The 20199-nt window shown below is 45.7% G+C and overlaps 2 protein-coding genes across 2 annotated transcripts; both read right to left on the reverse strand.

The window, feature by feature from the left end:
- Nucleotides 1-2557: 2557 nt before the first annotated feature.
- On the reverse strand, nucleotides 2558-9363 carry LOC147893656 (uncharacterized). The gene is made up of 2 exons (XM_087386337.1): nucleotides 9142-9363; nucleotides 2558-5041 (listed from the first exon to the last, which is right to left on the reverse strand). The coding sequence occupies exons 1-2, from the start codon at nucleotides 9361-9363 to the stop codon at nucleotides 2894-2896; spliced, it is 2370 nt and encodes a 789-aa protein (XP_087242463.1). The 3' UTR covers nucleotides 2558-2893.
- Nucleotides 9364-10164: 801 nt separating this feature from the next.
- On the reverse strand, nucleotides 10165-16609 carry LOC147893657 (uncharacterized). Its single transcript, XM_087385972.1, has 2 exons — nucleotides 13887-16609; nucleotides 10165-12647 (listed from the first exon to the last, which is right to left on the reverse strand). The coding sequence occupies exons 1-2, from the start codon at nucleotides 14919-14921 to the stop codon at nucleotides 10500-10502; spliced, it is 3183 nt and encodes a 1060-aa protein (XP_087242098.1). The 5' UTR covers nucleotides 14922-16609; the 3' UTR covers nucleotides 10165-10499.
- Between the last annotated feature and the right edge of the window lie 3590 nt (nucleotides 16610-20199).

Raw genomic sequence — 20199 nt, forward strand, 5'->3', positions numbered from 1 at the left:
CAAACCGAGACGGGCTTTTCAATAGCGATCAATTGATACAAACCGAGACGGGCTGTTATACACTATTTCAATGCTTTCACCTTCTGTCGAAGTGATCAACGTGAGCAAGGATTTCGTTCGTCCAGTAAAGGCCCGTTCACAAAAGCCTCCAGGGCCCTGTCCGCATTAGCCCACCCAGGAGCCCATGCTCTTGCTAATAAGGCATTGCTGCCTTTCTCTGACTCGTCCTCAAGTTCCAGCTCCTCGATCGAACAACTCAAGATACGTCCTACAGTAATGAGCAGTTCATAAGAGTAAAAACTACAGAAAAGACAGTTGAGAAGCAGACCGAAGAGAATTCACAGTTTCTTGCCGGCTAGGTACCTGGGAATCTTGACAGACGCTTGGGAGGTAAAAGCGGCGCCTCCGGCTCACCAGGCATGTCTAGGCATTTTGCCCAATACGCATTGAAAGTAGTGAAAGCCCTGCCCTGCTCGTCAGTTACGTCCCATGGCTCGTAGAGCAAATCTGCGTTGAAGGTGTTCACCAAAATCCTGGCTTTCGAGAGTTCTAGCTTAACTCTTTCATCCCGTACAAGGGACACGGGATCTGCAACGAGGCATCATCCAGATCAGCCAGAGGAAGGTAGGCGAGGCACAAAGTAGTAGAACTTGCACAAGGTAAGTCTTCTCTGCCACTCAGCTCCTTCTAAAATCTTCAATCCTGCAGGAAACAATCACAAAATTACACAACACAACTTACCATACAGATGATTGTAGAACACTTGAGTCGCTCCTGTGTCCTTGACAATCTCTAGAAGTGCAGACAGAGCATCCCTGGCGCGGCGTGTCAACAAAGGCGCTTTTAGACTCCTCAGCAACTCATCGAGGTGAATTAGGCTCTGCTTCAGCCACCATTTGGAGACCCGCCCAGGAAGAAATTGCCCTTCATCTTCAGGAGACCATATGAAAACGGGGATTATGGTTCCCGCTCTCGCAGCTGCAACAAGGGCGGGGTTATCTTCCACTCTCAGATCTCTGCGAAACCAAACAACCGTGCATGCTGCCATCGTCCGGGAAAGATTGGACTATACAAAGCTGACTCCTGAATTACGGCCTACAGACATGAAATGCATCCAAGTCTACACCATGAACTTCATCACAGGCCGGACGCCAGCAGGCCCTGGCATTTTTTCCAACGACTAGCATCGTGTTAGCATGAATCACGTCGTTTCTTGTGCAAAATTCGGGCAATGTCAAGGCTCGCCATTTTGGCCAAAGAGCTGCTTTTCAAAAGCTTTCAAAGCTTTTGGGCTTTCAGAATTTAAAAAATCTAAGGGTGTATATTGTGCCATGTGGAAGCACAGGATTTCAGAATTTGAAAAAACGTCCTAGTGCTGGCCAAGTAACAAGATCGTTCTTCATGCACAGGTTGTTTTTAAGTCTACCACTAATGATAGATTTTGCATAACTTAATAGTACTTCTGGACCACTTGGAAATACTTAAGAACCACTTAATAAGGGCTCCCAGTTGGTGAAAAATGGTATTAATTTGTATAGGAGAAAGAAGAGGGGTGAAAAGGGCAGGCTCATAACCTAAGGTGCAACAAAAAACATTAAAGATGTTTCTAGATGGAGGTGAAGATCTCCTTTAAAAATCTGGAGGTATCGACCGCGCAAACGACTATAGACTAGGGAGGCAGACCTCCCCACAACACCCTCCATTTGCATAATTTGCTTGAAATATTAATCAATTTGCATAAACCATTATACAAGACGCTATGAGCCACGGGTAAGACCCTCAAGACTCCGGATGAACAAGTTAAATGGGCAACATGGTTCTAAATATTTTCATCGATGGATGCCTTGAAACTGGACACCCGATTGCAGTTAAGATATTTGAGGTTTTAAGTACATATCCATGTTGAGCAAGAAGGGGCAAAGGATGTATTTCAGCTCCAAATTTCAGTATCCTTAAGAGGACAAGAGAAGGAGCACAGACAACCACAGACCCAAGTTCTCCAAGTAGACAGATCCTCACAGCAAAGCCATCAAGGATGTGCTACAGTAATGCAACAGCTCATGTCGAGAGGTCAAAAGTTCTACCTTCTCTTACGTTCTGCTCCTCTTGGAATCAGTCCTCCTAAGAAAATGCCTCATTACATCTAAGTCAATGCTGTTGATGGCATGAATTTGAACTGGTGGCAATGAGCATTGGCCATCATGATTCAAAACAGGAAAGAGCCCCATCATATAGACGTTCACTTTTCAATTTCGGTGCAACATGATTAATGCTCTAGGCTTGGATAGGTGCCTTGCTTAAGACGTTTGAAGACCGTTCCCGAAATCTCTGATTTTGCATTCTGAGTTCATGAAATTCTTTCGACTGTTGTCCCAAGTCATACCACTATTAAACGCCAAATTCTTCAACTATTTCCCATGTCGTGTTCTTTCTAGAGTATTGGGATTTTAAGCAATGTACAAAATAAACTGACAACTCATTTGAGGCAGAAGGAATGTCTGCTCAAAAACTTGAATTGTTCAATATTGTCGAATTCTTTCTAGAATAATAGGGCTGAAGCAATGTACAATAGGATGACAACTCATTTGAGCCATAACGTTGTCTACAAAAAAAACTTTTGTAAGTTGCAAAACTTAATTAGTGACACGAATGTCAAGAAAATGTACAGGCGGTGAGGCCTTGAATACAAATTTCAGGGGATTCAAAAAGCAATATACTGTACATGATGACAACTAAACCTCGTATATCGACCTCAGTTCCTTCACCTTGAAGGATGCCTGGCATGGTGTTCGAGGTTTTGCGAGCAATGCAACCTCTAAAATATATGATCTAGCAGCAAGAACTGTCATAATTTGAAAGCATATAACTTGTACAGCATAGCAAATCAGAGAGTTTATGCTTTGAGGAGAAATTCGATCGAAGTAATGTCTGCTCCGGAGACCCCTGTGCAAACCTGAGGCAAAGCAGACTTCATCCTCCACATGAAATCAGCTCCGAGCTTGGTTTGTTCCATAGTTTGCAGGCGGTCAGTTTTGGCAATGGATGTGTCAAACTTGCATAGGAACCAGAAAGGAAGAACAGGAAGGTTGGAGTTCTGGCGGTTGATTGTCGGGAACAAGGCAAGGGTCTCAACCACACCTTCCTGAAGAAGGCGTTCAATCCAGGCTCTGGTTTCACGCTTGACATGGAGGGGGGAGAAGACAACATAGAAGAGTACCTTCTCCTGCAGTTTAGGTCTCCAATCCTGCTGAGACATCATGATTTTGAATAGCATTTCAATCCCACCTTTATCCACAATCTCATCTTGCCTTCCACTGCCATTGAGCAAAGATTCCAAGACCTCAAACAGTTTGCAAGCAACTCCATCCTCCACATGAGTGGTTGCAACACTGCACATCAAATTGTCCAATGCTTGGCCTGTGAGCACATTCTCCAGCACCCCTGTGGAGGAAGGATGATAGTTGATTTCCCAGAGACAATCTGCAGCAAGCTGAATCACATCAGATGGTGCATAAGGACTGACTTGCTGCATCACCCTCTGTGCAACCTGGGTGAAGGTGATGATCTCCTCCCATGCTCTTGCTGGAGCTCCCCTCATTCTTCTTAGAGCATCTCTTACTACAGACAATGCCTGCAGAATGCTTGCCTCCATGGTGAGATCACCATTGTCACAATCTCCCATCTCCTCCTCTGCCTTGTACCCCTTGCAATTTGTATACAGTAGACCCTCGGATGCACTGCTCAGCACCTGCTGGAGCTCCAACAAGCTTTCTTGCTCTGTGCTCCTTGATACACTCCATTCTTCCTCTTCCTCGTTGGATGATCGACCGCTTTGCAGCATAAAAAATCTGTCTTTGATGATCGACCTCTCCCTCCTCGGCCACAATGGTCCCATTTGATCCTTGCAGTCGTTGCCTAGCTTCTCCCACAAGCCTGCTTTGAAGATCTCCTCCACCACTGCCTCTCCTCCCAGCTCGCACAAGTGCTCCAAGATGTCCATCGCCAACCCCACACAGTACAACTCCACCAGCTCTGCCACAGGTGCGTCCTGCAAGAGGGCATCAGCACTCCTTGCATCTGCAATCTTTATCAGCTCATACATCACATTGAGTGCTTCGTACATGATTTCCGTGACTTGGTTGGAGTCGCAGCCCACCAACAAGGAGCTCAGCATCATCACCACTCCTGCATTTATCAAATCATTCGCATGGCGTTTGTAATCGTTGGGGCCATACACGTTACCTATGTAATGAGCGATGGCCGCTGCAGTGTGAGGATGAACGTTTCCCGACGAGATGAGGTACATGATCTCCACGTCCAAGATGGTCTTGAACTTCTCCGACGTGGTGGAGAGCTCCGACGTGATGGACAAGCCGGTGAGGGTACTGATGAGGTCGAGCAACTCCACGACGGTGCTGAGGACGGTGACTTGGAGGACGGAGATGCCAGAACGGAGGGCAGAGGTGAGGTAGAAGAGGGCGACCTGCTTGGCTTGGGGGTTACCGAAGCGGAAGAGCCAAGCGGCAACAATGGTCCAGGTGATGGAGGAGGAGTGAGGGGAGAGGGGCGGGAATTGGAGCATGGAGAGGACGTGGGAGAGCTCATGTTCGAGGAAGAGGGAGACCATATCGTGCATACGGTAGCAGAAGTTGGAATCAGGTTTGGCGATGAGGGAGCCTTTGACGAGCTTGACGACTTCGAGGCGGAAGAGGGAGAGGGGTTTGAGAGCAGACCAGAGTTTCTCGAGGCAAGCTTGAGGGATGGGTTCCGTCCAGAGGAAGAGAGCGAAGGAGGAGAAGAGGTCGCGAGCGTCTTTGTTGAGGGCGCGGAGGCTGAATTGGAAGGACCTGAAGACGGTGGAGGAGCTCTCGAGAGCACTCTGGTAGGAGACCGTAACATTGGCCTTGGCTGCGTACATCGACAGATTGTCGATCGCCTTCTCCCATTCGTCCCTCCGTGTCTCGCCGCTTAGTGCTTCCCCGATCACCGAGATCGTCAACGGATGATAGCCGCACCTATGCAGAAGCTCCTCCCACACGTCCTGCGATCACGAGCCACGGACGGAAATGTAAATTAGAAATGGACGGCTATGAAAATCGATGATATACACCGCAACATTCCGTCCTCCATTCAAAACATTCTGTCCTCGATCCAAATCATTCCGTCCGCAAACCCACAACCTTCGGTCCGTAATTCACAACATTCTCGTCCCCAATTCACAACATTCCGTCCAAACAATCACAACTTTCCATCCGCAATTCAAAACATTCCGTCGAAACATTCACAACTTTCCGTCCGCAATTCAAAACATTCCGTCCAAACATTCACAACTTTCCGTCTGCAATCCAAAAGATTTCAACCAATCTTTCCGTCAGCAATTCAAAACATTCCGTCATCGTTTCGAAACGTTTCCAGCTTACGCGTCGCCGCAGTTCAAAAGCATGGATTAGAGGAGTATCCTCTCTCTACAGATCAGCCCATAGCCAGTTGCTCATTGGGGGGGTAAGAGGGGACAGGTTTCAGATTTCCAGATCCGTCCGCCAGGGATGTCCTTTTGCCCCGTTTCTTCTTCTGTTTGTGGCGGAAGCTATGAGTATCTACATTAGATCTCAAGCTGATATTTATGGGCTGAGGCTTCCTATCCGCCGCGAAGAAGAGCTCCTAGATAGTGAGTTCGCAGATGACGGCTGTTTTTTTGGATGCCTCCCCCAGGACACTCACTTCCTTCCGAACAGCCTTGGATTTGTTTTGCACAGCTGCCTGTGCACACATTAATTGGCATAAATCCAGTGGTTTTTGGATTTGCGAGGATGACACCCCGGATTGGGGTAATGATATTGGCTTCACTTGGGTACAGAGGGGCTTCTCCGTCAGATATTTGGGCTGCCAGGTTGAGGTGGGCATCTCTCCCTCACAACAGTTTGCTCCGGTGTTGGAAAGCATCAGAAGAAAGCTCCTTTTCTGGAGCTCAGCCAAACTTGACTTGGCCTCCAAGGTGGTGGTGGTTAACCAGGTTGGTTAACCAGGTTCTTCTAGCCATAGCATGGTTTGTATGCTCTTGTTGGTGCCACTCTAGGGATTGTATCACTCAGCTTAAGAGGCCTGTACGAAACTTTTTATGGAGTGGTCTAAAAGGCACAACTAATGTTACAGCCAGCGTGGCTTGGGAGACCTTGATTCTTCCTACAAGAGAAGGGGGTTTGAATATCATCGACCCAGATCTACAGTGCAGAGCTTTACTCTGCAAGTTCGTTGTGAGAGGGCTTATGCCAGGACAAGAGCCTTGGAAGGATTTTTTTATCAGATGCATACAGTCTCGCACGCCCACTTTAGGAGAGGATTGGACACACAGTACTAGATGGGTTTTCACCACAGCCCACCTCAGGTCTCCCTCTTCCCCTCTTATGGTTGCTATCCTGAAAGCATGGGCCAGCTTCAGGAGTACTCTTCGCAGGATTCCCCCATCCACCCGTGAAGAGATTGAAAGGCAGCCTATCATGTGGAATGATAGGATTTTGGATGAGCTTGGCAGACCACTTGGAGCTTCTCCTTACATGCAGTGGCCAAGATGGGAGAGTAGTCCTGCATCTACAGTGGGAGCATGGAAAGCCTTCAGGAAGCTTCCTGCAGACCAACAGGCCCAGATGGTTCTTAATCTCAGAGGGAGTGTAGGGAGAGTCCAGCAGATTGATGCAGCCTTGCCCTTGGATTGGGTGGACACAGATGACATGCCTATTACTTGCTCCACCTGGATGGGGGCATTTTCCAGATTGGGAGTTCCTTTACAGGTGATTGCTTTTCTTGACCCACATGAGGATGCCTTAGTGCCAGTCAGGATAGTGGGCTTCACGACACATGGCTCTCTTTCACAGTGGTACTTGGATCCTGACCCGCTTCTCCTCACCCTTGGCTCATGGAGGCTGTGGCTCTATGGAGGTGTCCCAATTAAGTTTTTGCAGTGGGACCCTGGGGAATGGGAATGGATAGATGAAGGGCACCGAGAGAAGGGCATCCCCTTCTTTCGTTACACGGTCAGTAATGCTAGGAAATTCCAACTCAGCTCTAGGGGTTGGAAGCCTACCAGAGCTCCTCATTGGGAGAACTTTCAGATTTCTGCCGACTTGCAGAGAATTTTTTGGCAGAGGCCCTGGAAATCCCACCAGAATAGAAAAATCACTCTCTTCTTTTGGCTTTTTATTCATGGTGGGATAGCAGTGAACCATTGGAGGTCCAAGTTCGGAGCTGACCCTTCTTGCCCTCGCTACCTTTCTGCTTTGGAGACAATACAGCACTGCCTATGGGATTGCAGATAGACGAGAATCATATGGAAGGGGATTGCAAGACTTTTCAGCACTTTTGTTCGCCTACCTTTCTATATGACCTGGGGATCAGTGGCTTGGCTTACTCTTTCAGGGCCCCAGGTATTTTTTGAGAGACTTGACTCCTCTTGGGCTCTTCACATCCGATGACACCTTGTGGAGTCGTGCTCTCTAGAGGATGTTCCGGCCACTCTTTTCAGGGCTGCTCACTCCTCGGTCGACTCTCCATGGGAGATCCTAGCTAGCATTGCAGCATGGCACATTTGGAGAGCCAGGTGCACTGAGGCTTTGGAGGGTTCTCAGGTTCACCCTTCTCAGATCTTGGCCAGTACTTGGACAAATACGATACACACTCTGATGGCCATTTGGGCGACCATGCAAGGATCATCTCGAGCAGCCTCCTCCAGGAGAGTTACTTTTCTCAGAGATTGGAGAGACTCTCCCTTCTTTGCTGAGACTTCTACAGGGTTGAGATGGCATTTTCAGCCTCAGCCTTGGTTTCTTTTTACCTCATTCCTCTGAGGTGTTTTTATTACATGCTTAGCATGGTGTATTTCCGCACACAGCTTGCTCTAGCGGGTTTCTTTCTTACTTAATAGAAGTCTCTTTTTTGAAAAAAAAAAAATCGATGATATACACCGCAACATTCCGTCTCCCATTCAAAACATTCTGTCCTCAATTCAAATCATTCTGTCCGCAATCCCACAACCTTCGGTCCGTAATTCACAACATTCTCATCCCCAATTCACAACATTCCGTCCAAACAATCACACCTTTCCGTCCGCAATTCAAAACATTCCGTCGAAACATTCACAATTTTCCATCTGCAATTCAAAACATTCCGTCCAAACATTCACAACTTTCCGTCCACAATCCAAAAGATTTCAACCAATCTTTCCGTCAGCAATTCAAAACATTCCGTCCTACAATTCTCAACACAATTCACAACATTCCGTCATCGTTTCGAAACGTTTCCAGCTTACGCGTCGCCGCAATTCAAAAGCATTCCCAAATTTCAGCGCAGCCACATTCTGTCCGCCATTTATCAAACATTTTGAGCTTCAGCGCCGCAGAAAAATTGCATTCAGCGTCAGCGGCGCTGCAAATTTCCGTCCAACTATTCAGACGTTTTCGAGCTCTAGCGCGGCAAAATTCCGTCCAACCTTTCAAAACAATTTCTCCAACCATTCAGCATTTCAAGCTTCAGTGCAGCAAAAGTCCGTCCAACCATGCAAACATTTTTGGAGCGAACACTCCGGGTTGCTGGAGAAATTGTTCTAGGTGCGTGCAATTCGATGCATTTCGATCGTCGTTCCGTCTACCATTCGTCACACATTTCCGTCCAACCATGCAAACATATTCGAGGCTCCAGCGAACAAATTCCGTTCAACCATGCAAACATTTTCGAGTCCAGCGCAGCAACATTCCGCAAACATTTTCGAGCTCCAGCGCAGCAACATTCCGTCCAACCATTCATCAAAACATTTCGAGCAACCAGCGCACTAAAATTGCATTCAAAACATTTCCCAGCTTCACCGCAGTGGAATTCCGTGCGCAATCATTCAAACACTCCGGGCTCTCTGGTAACAAATTCCATCCAAACATTCAACGATTTCAAACAAACATTTCGATCCACAGCGCACCGAATGCAGTCCACAATACGAACGATTCAAGTTCGCAAGTTCGAACGATTCGTCCACAATTCGAACTGATCGAGTTTGCAAAGTCTAAAGATATCTTCCACAATTCTAACGATTCGTCCACGATTCAAACGACAGTTCCAAAATTCCGTCAAAGATGTTCGAGGCGGATGCTGACTTACAGGCAAGACGGAAAGCTGCGTGTGATACATCAAGATAGCTTTGCCGACCTCCTTAACCTCCTTCTCCGTGATCTCCACCTTATCAGCTTCACTGATGGAATGCGCTGATTCAATTCTGGTAGTGACCAGCAATTTGCAGTTGTTCCCCGACAGTCTCGTGAACCTTGCTGTAACGTCGAGCTCCCACACATTGTCCAGAACGATCAGATAGCTCTTTTTCATCGATGGATGCCTTGAAACTGGACACCCGATTGCAGTTAAGATATTTGAGGTTTGAAGTACATATCCATGTTGAGCAAGAAGGGGCAAAGGATGTATTTCAGCTCCAAATTTCAGTATCCTTAAGAGGACAAGAGAAGGAGCACAGACAACCACAGACCCAAGTTCTCCAAGTAGACAGATCCTCACAGCAAAGCCATCAAGGATGTGCTACAGTAATGCAACAGCTTATGTCGAGAGGTCAAAAGTTCTACCTTCTCTTACGTTCTGCTCCTCTTGGAATCAGTCCTCCTAAGAAAATGCCTCATTACATCTCAAGTCAATGCTGTTGATGGCATGAATTTGAACTGGTGGCAATGAGCATTGGCCATCATGATTCAAAACAGGAAAGAGCCCCATCATATAGACGTTCACTTTTCAATTTCGGTGCAACATGAATAATGCTCTAGGCTTGGATAGGTGCCTTGCTTAAGACGTTTGAAGAACCGTTCCCGAAATCTCTGATTTTGCATTCTGAGTTCATGAAATTCTTTCGACTGTTGTCCCGAGTCATACAACTATTAAACGCCAAATTCTTCAACTAGAGTATTAGGATTTGAAGCAATGTACAGTAAGCTGACAACTCATTTGAGGCATAATGATTGTCTACAAAACCTTTTTCCCATGTCGTGTTCTTTCTAGAGTATTAGGATTTTAAGCAATGTACAAAATAAACTGACAACTCATTTGAGGCAGAAGGATTGTCTGCTAAAAAACTTGAATTGTTCAATATTGTCAAATTCTTTCTAGAATAATAGGGCTGAAGCAATGTACAATAGGATGACAACTCATTTGAGCCATAACGTTGTCTACAAAAAAAACTTTTGTAAGTTGCAAAACTTAATTAGTGACACGAATGTCAAGAAAATGTACAGGCGGTGAGGCCTTGAATACAAATTTCAGGGGATTCAAAAAGCAATATACTGTACATGATGACAACTAAACCTCGTATATCGACCTCAGTTCCTTCACCTTGAAGGATGCCTGGCATGGTGTTCGAGGTTTTGCGAGCAATGCAACCTCTAAAATATATGATCTAGCAGCAAGAACTGTCATAATTTGAAAGCATATAACTTGTACAGCATAGCAAATCAGAGAGTTTATGCTTTGAGGAGAAATTCGATCGAAGTAATGTCTGCTCCGGAGACCCCTGTGCAAACCTGAGGCAAAGCAGACTTCATCCTCCACATGAAATCAGCTCCGAGCTTGGTTTGTTCCATAGTTTGCAGGCGGTCAGTTTTGGCAATGGATGTGCCAAACTTGCATAGGAACCAGAAAGGAAGAACAGGAAGGTTGGAGTTCTGGCGGTTGATTGTCGGGAACAAGGCAAGGGTCTCAACCACACCTTCCTGAAGAAGGCGTTCAATCCAGGCTCTGGTTTCACGCTTGACATGGAGGGGGGAGAAGACAACATAGAAGAGTACCTTCTCCTGCAGTTTAGGTCTCCAATCCTGCTGAGACATCATGATTTTGAATAGCATTTCAATCCCACCTTTATCCACAATCTCATCTTGCCTTCCACTGCCATTGAGCAAAGATTCCAAGACCTCAAACAGTTTGCAAGCAACTCCATCCTCCACATGAGTGGTTGCAACACTGCACATCAAATTGTCCAATGCTTGGCCTGTGAGCACATTCTCCAGCACCCCTGTGGAGGAAGGATGATAGTTGATTTCCCAGAGACAATCTGCAGCAAGCTGAATCACATCAGATGGTGCATAAGGACTGACTTGCTGCATCACCCTCTGTGCAACCTGGGTGAAGGTGATGATCTCCTCCCATGCTCTTGCTGGAGCTCCCCTCATCCTTCTCAGAGCATCTCTTACTACAGACAATGCCTGCAGAATGCTTGCCTCCATGGTGAGATCACCATTGTCACAATCTCCCATCTCCTCCTCTGCCTTGTACCCCTTGCAATTTGTATACAGTAGACCCTCGGATGCACTGCTCAGCACCTGCTGGAGCTCCAACAAGCTTTCTTGCTCTGTGCTCCTCGATACACTCCATTCTTCCTCTTCCTCGTTGGATGATCGACCGCTTTGCAGCATAAAAAATCTGTCTTTGATGATCGACCTCTCCCTCCTCGGCCACAATGGTCCCATTTGATCCTTGCAGTCGTTGCCTAGCTTCTCCCACAAGCCTGCTTCGAAGATCTCCTCCACCACTGCCTCTCCTCCCAGCTCGCACAAGCGCTCCAAGATGTCCATCGCCAACCCCACACAGTACAACTCCACCAGCTCTGCCACAGGTGCGTCCTGCAAGAGGGCATCAGCACTCCTTGCATCTGCAATCTTTATCAGCTCATACATCACACTGAGTGCTTCGTACATGATTTCCGTGACTTGGTTGGAGTCGCAGCCCACCAACAAGGAGCTCAGCACCATCACCGCTCCTGCATTTATCAAATCATTCGCATCGCGTTTGTAATCGTTGGGGCCATACACGTTACCTATGTAATGAGCGATGGCCGCTGCAGTGTGAGGATGAATGTTTCCCGACGAGATGAGGTACATGATCTCCACGTCCAAGATGGTCTTGAACTTCTCCGACGTGGTGGAGAGCTCCGACGTGATGGACAAGCCGGTGAGGGTACTGATGAGGTCGAGCAACTCCACGACGGTGCTGAGGACGGTGACTTGGAGGACGGAGATGCCAGAACGGAGGGCAGAGGTGAGGTAGAAGAGGGCGACCTGCTTGGCTTGGGGGTTACCGAAGCGGAAGAGCCAAGCGGCAGCGATGGTCCAGGTGATGGAGGAGGAGTGAGGGGAGAGGGGGGGGAATTGGAGCATGGAGAGGGCGTGGGAGAGCTCATGTTCGAGGAAGAGGGAGACCATATCGTGCATACGGTAGCAGAAGTTGGAATCAGGCTTGGCGATGAGGGAGCCTTTGACGAGCTTGACAACTTCGAGGCGGAAGAGGGAGAGGGGTTTGAGAGCAGACCAGAGTTTCTCGAGGCAAGCTTGAGGGATGGGTTCCGTCCAGAGGAAGAGAGCGAAGGAGGAGAAGAGGTCGCGAGCATCTTTGTTGAGGGCGCGGAGGCTGAATTGGAAGGAACCGAAGACGGTGGAGGAGCTCTCGAGAGCACTCTGGTAGGAGACCGGAACGTTGGCCTTGGCTGCGTACATCGACAGATTGTCGATCGCCTTCTCCCATTCATCCCTCCGTGTCTCGCCGCTTAGTGCTTCCCCGATCACCGAGATCGTTAGCGGATGATAGCCGCACCTATGCAGAAGCTCCTCCCACACGTCCTGTGATCACGAGCCACGGACGGAAATGTAAATTAGACATGGACGGCTATGAAAATCGATGATATACACCGCAACATTCCGTCCTCCATTCAAAACATTCTGTCCTCGATACAAATCATTCCGTCCGCAATCCCACAACCTTCGGTCCGTAATTCACAACATTCTCGTCCCCAATTCACAACATTCCGTCCAAACAATCACAACTTTCCATCCGCAATTCAAAACATTCCGTCGAAACATTCACAACTTTCCGTCCGCAATTCAAAACATTCCGTCCAAACATTCACAACTTTCCGTCCGCAATCCAAAAGATTTCAACCAATCTTTCTGTCAGCAATTCAAAACATTCCGTCCTACAATTCTCAATACAATTCACAACATTCCGTCATCGTTTCGAAACGTTTCCAGCTTACGCGTCGCCGCAGTTCAAAAGCATTCCCAGATTTCAGCGCAGCCACATTCTGTCCGCCATTTATCAAACATTTCGAGCTTCAACGCCGCAGAAAAATTGCATTCAGCGTCAGCGGCGCTGCAAATTTCCGTCCAACTATTCAAACGTTTCGGCAAAATTCCGTCCAACCTTTCAAAACAATTTCTCCAACCATTCAGCATTTCGAGCTTCAGTGGAGCAAAAGTCCGTCCAACCATGCAAGCATTTTTGCAGCGAACACTCCCGGTTGCTGGAGAAATTGTTCTAGGTGCATGCAATTCGATGCATTTCGATCGTCGTTCCGTCCACCATTAGTCACACATTTCCGTCCAACCATGCAAAAATATTCGAGGCTCCAGCGAACAAATTCCGTTCAACCATGCAAACATTTTCGAGTCCAGCGCAGCAACATTCCGCAAACATTTTCGAGCTCCAGCTCAGCAACATTCCGTCCAACCATTCATCAAAACATTTCGAGCAACCAGCGCACTAAAATTGCATTCAAAACATTTCCCAGCTTCACCGCAGTGGAATTCCGTGCGCAATCATTCAAACACTCCGGGCTCTCTGGTAACAAATTCCGTCCAAACATTCAACGATTTCAAACAAACATTTCGATCCACAGCGCACCGAATGCAGTCCACAAGTCGAACGATTCAAGTTCGCAACTTCGAACGATTCGTCCACAATTTGAACTGATCGAGTTCGCAAAGCCTAAAGATATCTTCCACAATTCTAACGATTCGTCCACGATTCAAACGACAGTTCCAAGATTCCGTCAAAGATGTTCGAGGCGGATGATGACTTACAGGCAAGATGGAAAGCTGCGTGTGATACATCAAGATAGCTTTGCCGACCTCCTTAACCTCCTTCTCCGTGATCTCCACCTTATCAGCTTCACCGATGGAATGCACGGATTCAATTCTGGTAGTGACCAGCAATTTGCAGTTGTTCCCGGACAGTCTCGTGAACCTTGCCGTAATGTCGAGCTCCCACACATCGTCCAGAACGATCAGATAGCTCTTTCCGGTAAGCACTTCTTGCAGAAGCTGGCAAGCATTGTCCAAATTGAGTCCTTCCAGCTGTTCCTTCTTGCATCCCAGCTTTCGGAGCAGAACGCAGAGCTTGGCAGCCAGAAGCTTTCGATATTCGTGAACGTCGTTGCTCGCTCCGGCTATGGAACACGCTTGCCCGAACACCACCTCCAACGCTCCGTCGCTGAACCTCTCCGGTGGCTCTGCCGCTACAAATCTCGCCAAACTCGACTTGCCGATTCCCGACATCCCGTGCACCAGCAGTACCTTGTTCTCGCTGTTCTGTAACAGATCGCAGATGTCATCCGCCTTCGACAGCGGCATGTATCCATGATCCGGTTGCACCTCCAGATACACCGGAAGACTTCCAACGTTCTTCTGCAGTGCTTCGCGCACCTCCACCGGCAGATTCTGTAGCTTCAGCCATGAGGTTATCAGAGTCTCCATCACGCTCGCGATTCTTCCGAGATCGCTCACTCCAAAAATTGCCCCGCGCAGGTTGTACATCTTCAGCTTGAAACCTTTCTTCTTCGCGATCTTCTTCGCTTTCTTCACTTGCTGCTCCAGCTGCTCGCACAGAGTTTGCAAGCTTTCCAAAGCATTGGCCTGCTCGACGTGATGCTTCCGCACCTGCAGCTTGTCTCGTTCTCGCGATTGCACGTCCATCAGCTGCTTCACCGTGCCTTCAAGGAGAGCGATCTTGGGAAGGGCCTCCTCGTGATTGCGAGCCGAATCTCCCAACGATCGGATGCTCCCGAGCAAGATGGTTGCGACCTGGCATATTTCTGTGAGGGGAATTCCCGGAATCATGTTTTCAGCACTACTGGGGAAGAAATCTTGCCGGGAAGCGTCGATTCTAGCAAAGGTTTCTCGTATTAGAGATTCTGAACAGGAATTTGAAATCTGCAAGCAGGGCTAATTGGATATCAGGGATATCAGGCAACAAGAAATGCTTCGACAGAAGGAGGCCGTGGTGGCAAGGGTTGTCATATATCATCGTAGCTTGAAACGAGGTGCCGAAATCTACGGTTTCTTGCAAGAGAGAGCTGAACTTGCACGCCGTTGAACTCCCCAGCATCACGCCTTCTAAATGAGATCTGAGATCATCCGTCCCACAGATAATACCATCCGTTGGGTAAGGCTATGGGCTGGCATTGGCAACCTGCTCCCGAATGTGATCTGCAGGTACCTACTCTGCCAATTCACGTGTACACTGCCTGTCTTTCCGTTCATTCTACAAACTGCAATGTATGCCACAAGCTCTCTCTCATGCCCTACTCGCGCACAGTTGACCACTGTTTCTCAGCCGCCTTCCTGGTGATCAAAGCCTGGCCTGGAAGTCAATGCAAGCTGCTGCTGCTGCAAGTCGATGAATCTGGAGGCAGTTACTCAAGGTTGACAAGAATATTGATCGTCATTGCAATTATTGAGCAGTTGGCAAAGCTTGGTGGCAAGCTTTTCTGCAAATTCTTCTCCTGATTGGAATTCCAAAAAGCTGTTGAGCTCACAGCAAGCTATTTGCAAGATTTTTTGTGATGTGAGCCATAGAGAACAAAAATTCATGTAGAAAGTTTACATGCAAATTCCTCCAGGGACACGTAAAAAGAAAAATTGGTGCAGACTCTGTACAACCTGGGGAACGTGAATTTATTTTGCTGTAGGAAGTACCTCCAGCCTCATAGTATTAATCCCTTTTGGGCAGCTCTGGATATATTATTAGTGGGTTATAGCCAGAATAAAGCCACGAGACCTCTTATGAGCAGCAAAGAAGATCTGATTAAATGCCAATTCGGCAGTTGCAGCAGGAAGCCAGGAATGTTGAAAAAGTTGGAAAAGAGCAAGCATAGCGTGGTCCTTCTACCTTCTATCAATATCTATCTATAATCTACACCACTATCAATCTCTTAGCTATCTTTTTTTGTTTCCTTGAGCTTAGCTCAATTATCTGTTGGTAGCTTATTTTCTGTTAAGCTTTCTAGAAACATAATCACTGTATGGGCAACTCTGCACATTTAAGTGGGTGCTGGCCAGAATTCATGTCATGGTCACCCCATGTTGAAGGCCAGGGGTGCAGTTGAAGAAGGAAGTCAGCTACCTGGGAATGTTAAGGAGCCAAAAAACATGATGCAGCAGGCGAGAGAGATGCTTTGAAACGTTACTGGGAAAAATGGTGGGCAGAAGGAATTGAACTTTGAAGTGTGTGAGGACTTGACATTGCTGCACACTCACCTGGTCACATTCTCAGGAGCTTCACGTTCTTCCCAATGTTTGAAAAATGCTAATAGCTTGAGCAGGCTTCCAAACTTGCATTTCCTGGGTTGAATGAAGCCTTTAAGGAGATGATGATGATGATGAGGATGATGATTCTCCAACAGATACATCCCTTTGAACCCAATATTAACCAATTGGTTCTTGTTGGGATCCTTTTCACATTTGTTTGTTTTGAGTGCCTGATTTTTCACACATCCTCTGCATCAGTCATTGCAAATTGGGTTCCAACTTCCTTTGAAATCACCCATCATTCATTTCAACAAATCCTATTTCCTTCATTTGCTCCCGGTCAGCCATTTCAGGTGCTCCCACTTTTAATGCCTGATTGTAGCCTCCTCCATGTGAGCTCTTCCTTCTCACATGCACATTATGATCTCATCTTTGCCTCCCTCTCTTCCTTGCCCTTATCACCAAAATGGGATTTTTTTTTTTTGCCCTTATCACGAGCTCCGTTGTCGTGGTGGCATGTCCAATTGTTTCTATTAAAGGTAAGATGTTGCCTCGAGGGACGGACTGACATTGGCAAATTACATTAACGAGAACCTTCACTTACTTGTATCCTGAGCACTTCATGTTGCCTGTAGGCTGTAGCACATGTTCCGCGCCGCGACATCCTTGCCATCTCCTTCGCAATTTTCTTAGTCGCCAATCTCTCTCCTTTGCACTGGTCAAGTCATCTTCCTAAGAGAGCTTCATAGGGTCTAATAATCACGTCGGGATGAATGTGTTTTTGTGCTAAATGTACTCTTAGTGATGTGAACGACACACGCTGTTTTGAATGAACTGAAGGAATAGCTTCGTATTGTACTAATATACTAAATATACTAATTAATAATTGCTGTCTTGAATGAACTAAAGAATAGTTTCGCATTATAACTATGCGACCTACAAAGTTGCTTGTAAAATTTAGAATCTTGGTCAATATTATTGAATAAAATTTGAGTTCCAATTTAATCAAATCAAAATACCCTCTTGGTGGCGTGGGAGGAGTTTTACAACCTTTCAAACAAAAAAGAGACCCCAAATACTCTTAATAATGAGCCATGAATTTGAACCACCATTAAAGCCTAGATTTAGTGTTTGAGTGATCCCTCTTGTTTGCTAAGGATATGAAAGAATATCATTCATTATATATGAAGATATTGACTAGTATTTTGACATTTTGGGCAAAATTTCTTAGTATGAAAAAAGGAGGCTATTGATCATACTATATTTAGGCTATGGAGTTTTGAGTTTCAACGTTCTTTAAGTCCATCAAAGGCAAATAGATAACTAAAGACTTGCATTACAAGGAATCCTCCTACAATTTGATGATAATCTTGATCAAGATCTTGATATTGAGACAATCTTGATTGAGTCTAAATGAGTAAGTGTTAAAAATGTTCTTCATACTTTTTGACATGATTCTTCATATGGAGCAAGTGATTGCTAAGGGTAATGTGTGGGTTCTTTTTTGTAGTTGTGAGAATTACATGTCCAAAGAAGCATGGGATATGTTCGCAACTCTATGAGTCTAAGAACACATCTAGGATTCTCACGTTGAGAAATCAAATACACTAGAGTTTTCGTAATAACAATGAAATTGGTCATGCTTATGTACTCAGAATCAAGGATTACAATAATCAACTTGTAGTAGCAAGAGAGGCTATGAATCTTGCAGAAATGGTTCAAGTCATCTTGAATGGACTAGGAGAGGGATACGAGAATCTAGTCTAGAGTATCACCATTCAAGGCAAGTACCAACACTAGAAGATCTATAGCCAATGTTACTTGGTGAAGAAAGTAGGACTCAGGCCACGCAAAGGTCATTCCAATGATCAAGTATTCATAGCCTCAGATAGAGGTAGAGGCAGAGGCAGAGACAAAGGAAGAGCACCTCCAAGAAGCAGTCATTAGCATCAAAATCAGTAGCATTAGCAGCCAAGAGGAAATCATTCCAATTGAGAAAGATTTCAATGAAGAGGGAATGCATTCACCAACGTGTCGAACATTTAGTGCAACTACTATCATAAGTTTGGAAACTATGAAAGAGATTACCATAAGAAGCCATACGACCAAGAAGGTCTATCTAGTAGTAATAGAGGGAATTTTTGTGAAATAGGAAATATAGTGATGGATATTCAAGTCACAATCATCATGCCAATGAACCTCAGACAATGTATCTTGCGAGTAAGGATATGCACACTAAAATATTGTACACTGACATTGATTGTAATTCCAAAGGGGAATGCAACTATCAAGCTGATCAAGCAGATTAAGTTCCTTGGTACATAGACAGTGGTGCATCGTTGCACAAGATAAAGCATCAGGAATGGTTCACGGACACAAAAATGTTGTCTACACTATAAATAACACACCAAATCCAGTTTAAGGGAAAGGTATTGCCCTTATGAATAATTTCATTGGTACAAAAGGATTGGTGAAAGATGTACTCTATGTTCTAAAGCTCAATAAGAACCTCTTGTCAGTTGCACAAATGACAGAACTCATCTTTGATGGAGATGAATGCACGATCAGAGATAAATCCAGAGGATATTAGCTAGTGGGAAAAGCATTCATCAAGGAAGGACAATCGTTTAGAATGCTAGCTTCAGTACCAGACTTGCATGCCATGTCAATTCAATAGCAACCGATGCCACTTTCCCCAATATGGCACAAGAGATATGGACATGTTAATTTCAAAAACTTGATGCAACTGAGAAATCACAATATGGCACAAGGACGTCAAAACTACAGTTTCTTCAAAAAAATTGTGAAGCATGTTGCTTCAGTAAACAAAAGAGAAGTAATTTTAGCAGAAGCACCTCTCGAGCAAGAGGTATTATTGATTTGATTCATACAAATGTATGGGGTCATGCACAGACCCACTGCTTCAATGGTTCACTTTACTACTTGACTTTCATCGATGAATACAAAGAATAATGTTTTTGGGTCTACTTTTTGAAAGAGAAATCTGAAATCTTTTCCAAATTTTAAGAATTCAAAGCCATGGTAGAGAACTAGACAGGCAAAAAGATCAAAGTCATGAGATCAGACAGAGGAGCTGAATACATGTCTTTACAGAAGTAATGGCATTCGAAGACAATTCACATGTGCATGTACTCCTTTGCAAAATGCAATAGTTGAAAGGAAGAGCGGGACTTTAGCAGACAGTGTTGTCTAGCAAAGCTCCATCTGAATCAGTATTGGGAAGAAGGAATCTCCACCTTAAACTATTTGCTTAATCGGCTTCCAACTGAATTGATTCAAGGTATGACACCTTATGAGGCATTCACTAGGTATAATCCATGCATATTTTGTTGCATAGGATATGCCCATGTACATGACCACCATCGCAAAAAGTTGGACAGTGAAGTCACGTAAATGCATCATGGTTGGCTATAGTGAAGAAAGAAAAGCATGCAAGTTGTATGATTGCAGCCATATTCCCCAGGGATGTAATCTTTGATGAAGAATTAGATGAAAAATAGCAAATACATAGGAGATGGTCACACCACTTACTCAGTCACCAATAGCAAAGGTTGATGTTGAAGAAGAGCAATAATTGCCAAAGAACCCCTCCAAACTCAAATGGTCTACTAGAGAAAAGCAGACCACCAGCAAGGTTGACATATGCTCAGAAAGGCAAAGCAATTCAGATTGAAACCACCAATTATGCTCTTATGACTACCATCATGGCTATAGATGAGCCAGTGTACTTTGAAGATGCAGTTAATAAGCCAAAATGGCAAACTGATATGAATGAAGAAATGGATGCCTTGTACAAAAACAAGACTTGGGACTTATGCAACCTTCGACCAAGAAAGAAGGTCATTGC

The sequence above is a fragment of the Dipteris shenzhenensis genome, chromosome 15, assembly GCF_047967505.1.
Source record: "Dipteris shenzhenensis isolate YYH24624 ecotype China chromosome 15, Dip_SZ_1.0, whole genome shotgun sequence".
NCBI classification, from domain to species: domain Eukaryota; kingdom Viridiplantae; phylum Streptophyta; class Polypodiopsida; order Gleicheniales; family Dipteridaceae; genus Dipteris; species Dipteris shenzhenensis.

Bases quoted from the DNA above. Each gene is read 5' to 3' on its own strand.
- LOC147893656 (XM_087386337.1), bottom strand. From the start codon at position 9,363: ATGAAAAAGAGCTATCTGATCGTTCTGGACAATGTGTGGGAGCTCGAC. The intron at 5,042-9,141 runs GTAAGTCAGCAT...TCGTGATCGCAG, and splicing joins CGCAGCTTTCCGTCTTGCCT to GACGTGTGGGAGGAGCTTCT.
- LOC147893657 (XM_087385972.1), bottom strand. From the start codon at position 14,921: ATGATTCCGGGAATTCCCCTCACAGAAATATGCCAGGTCGCAACCATC. The intron at 12,648-13,886 runs GTAAGTCATCAT...TCGTGATCACAG, and splicing joins CGCAGCTTTCCATCTTGCCT to GACGTGTGGGAGGAGCTTCT.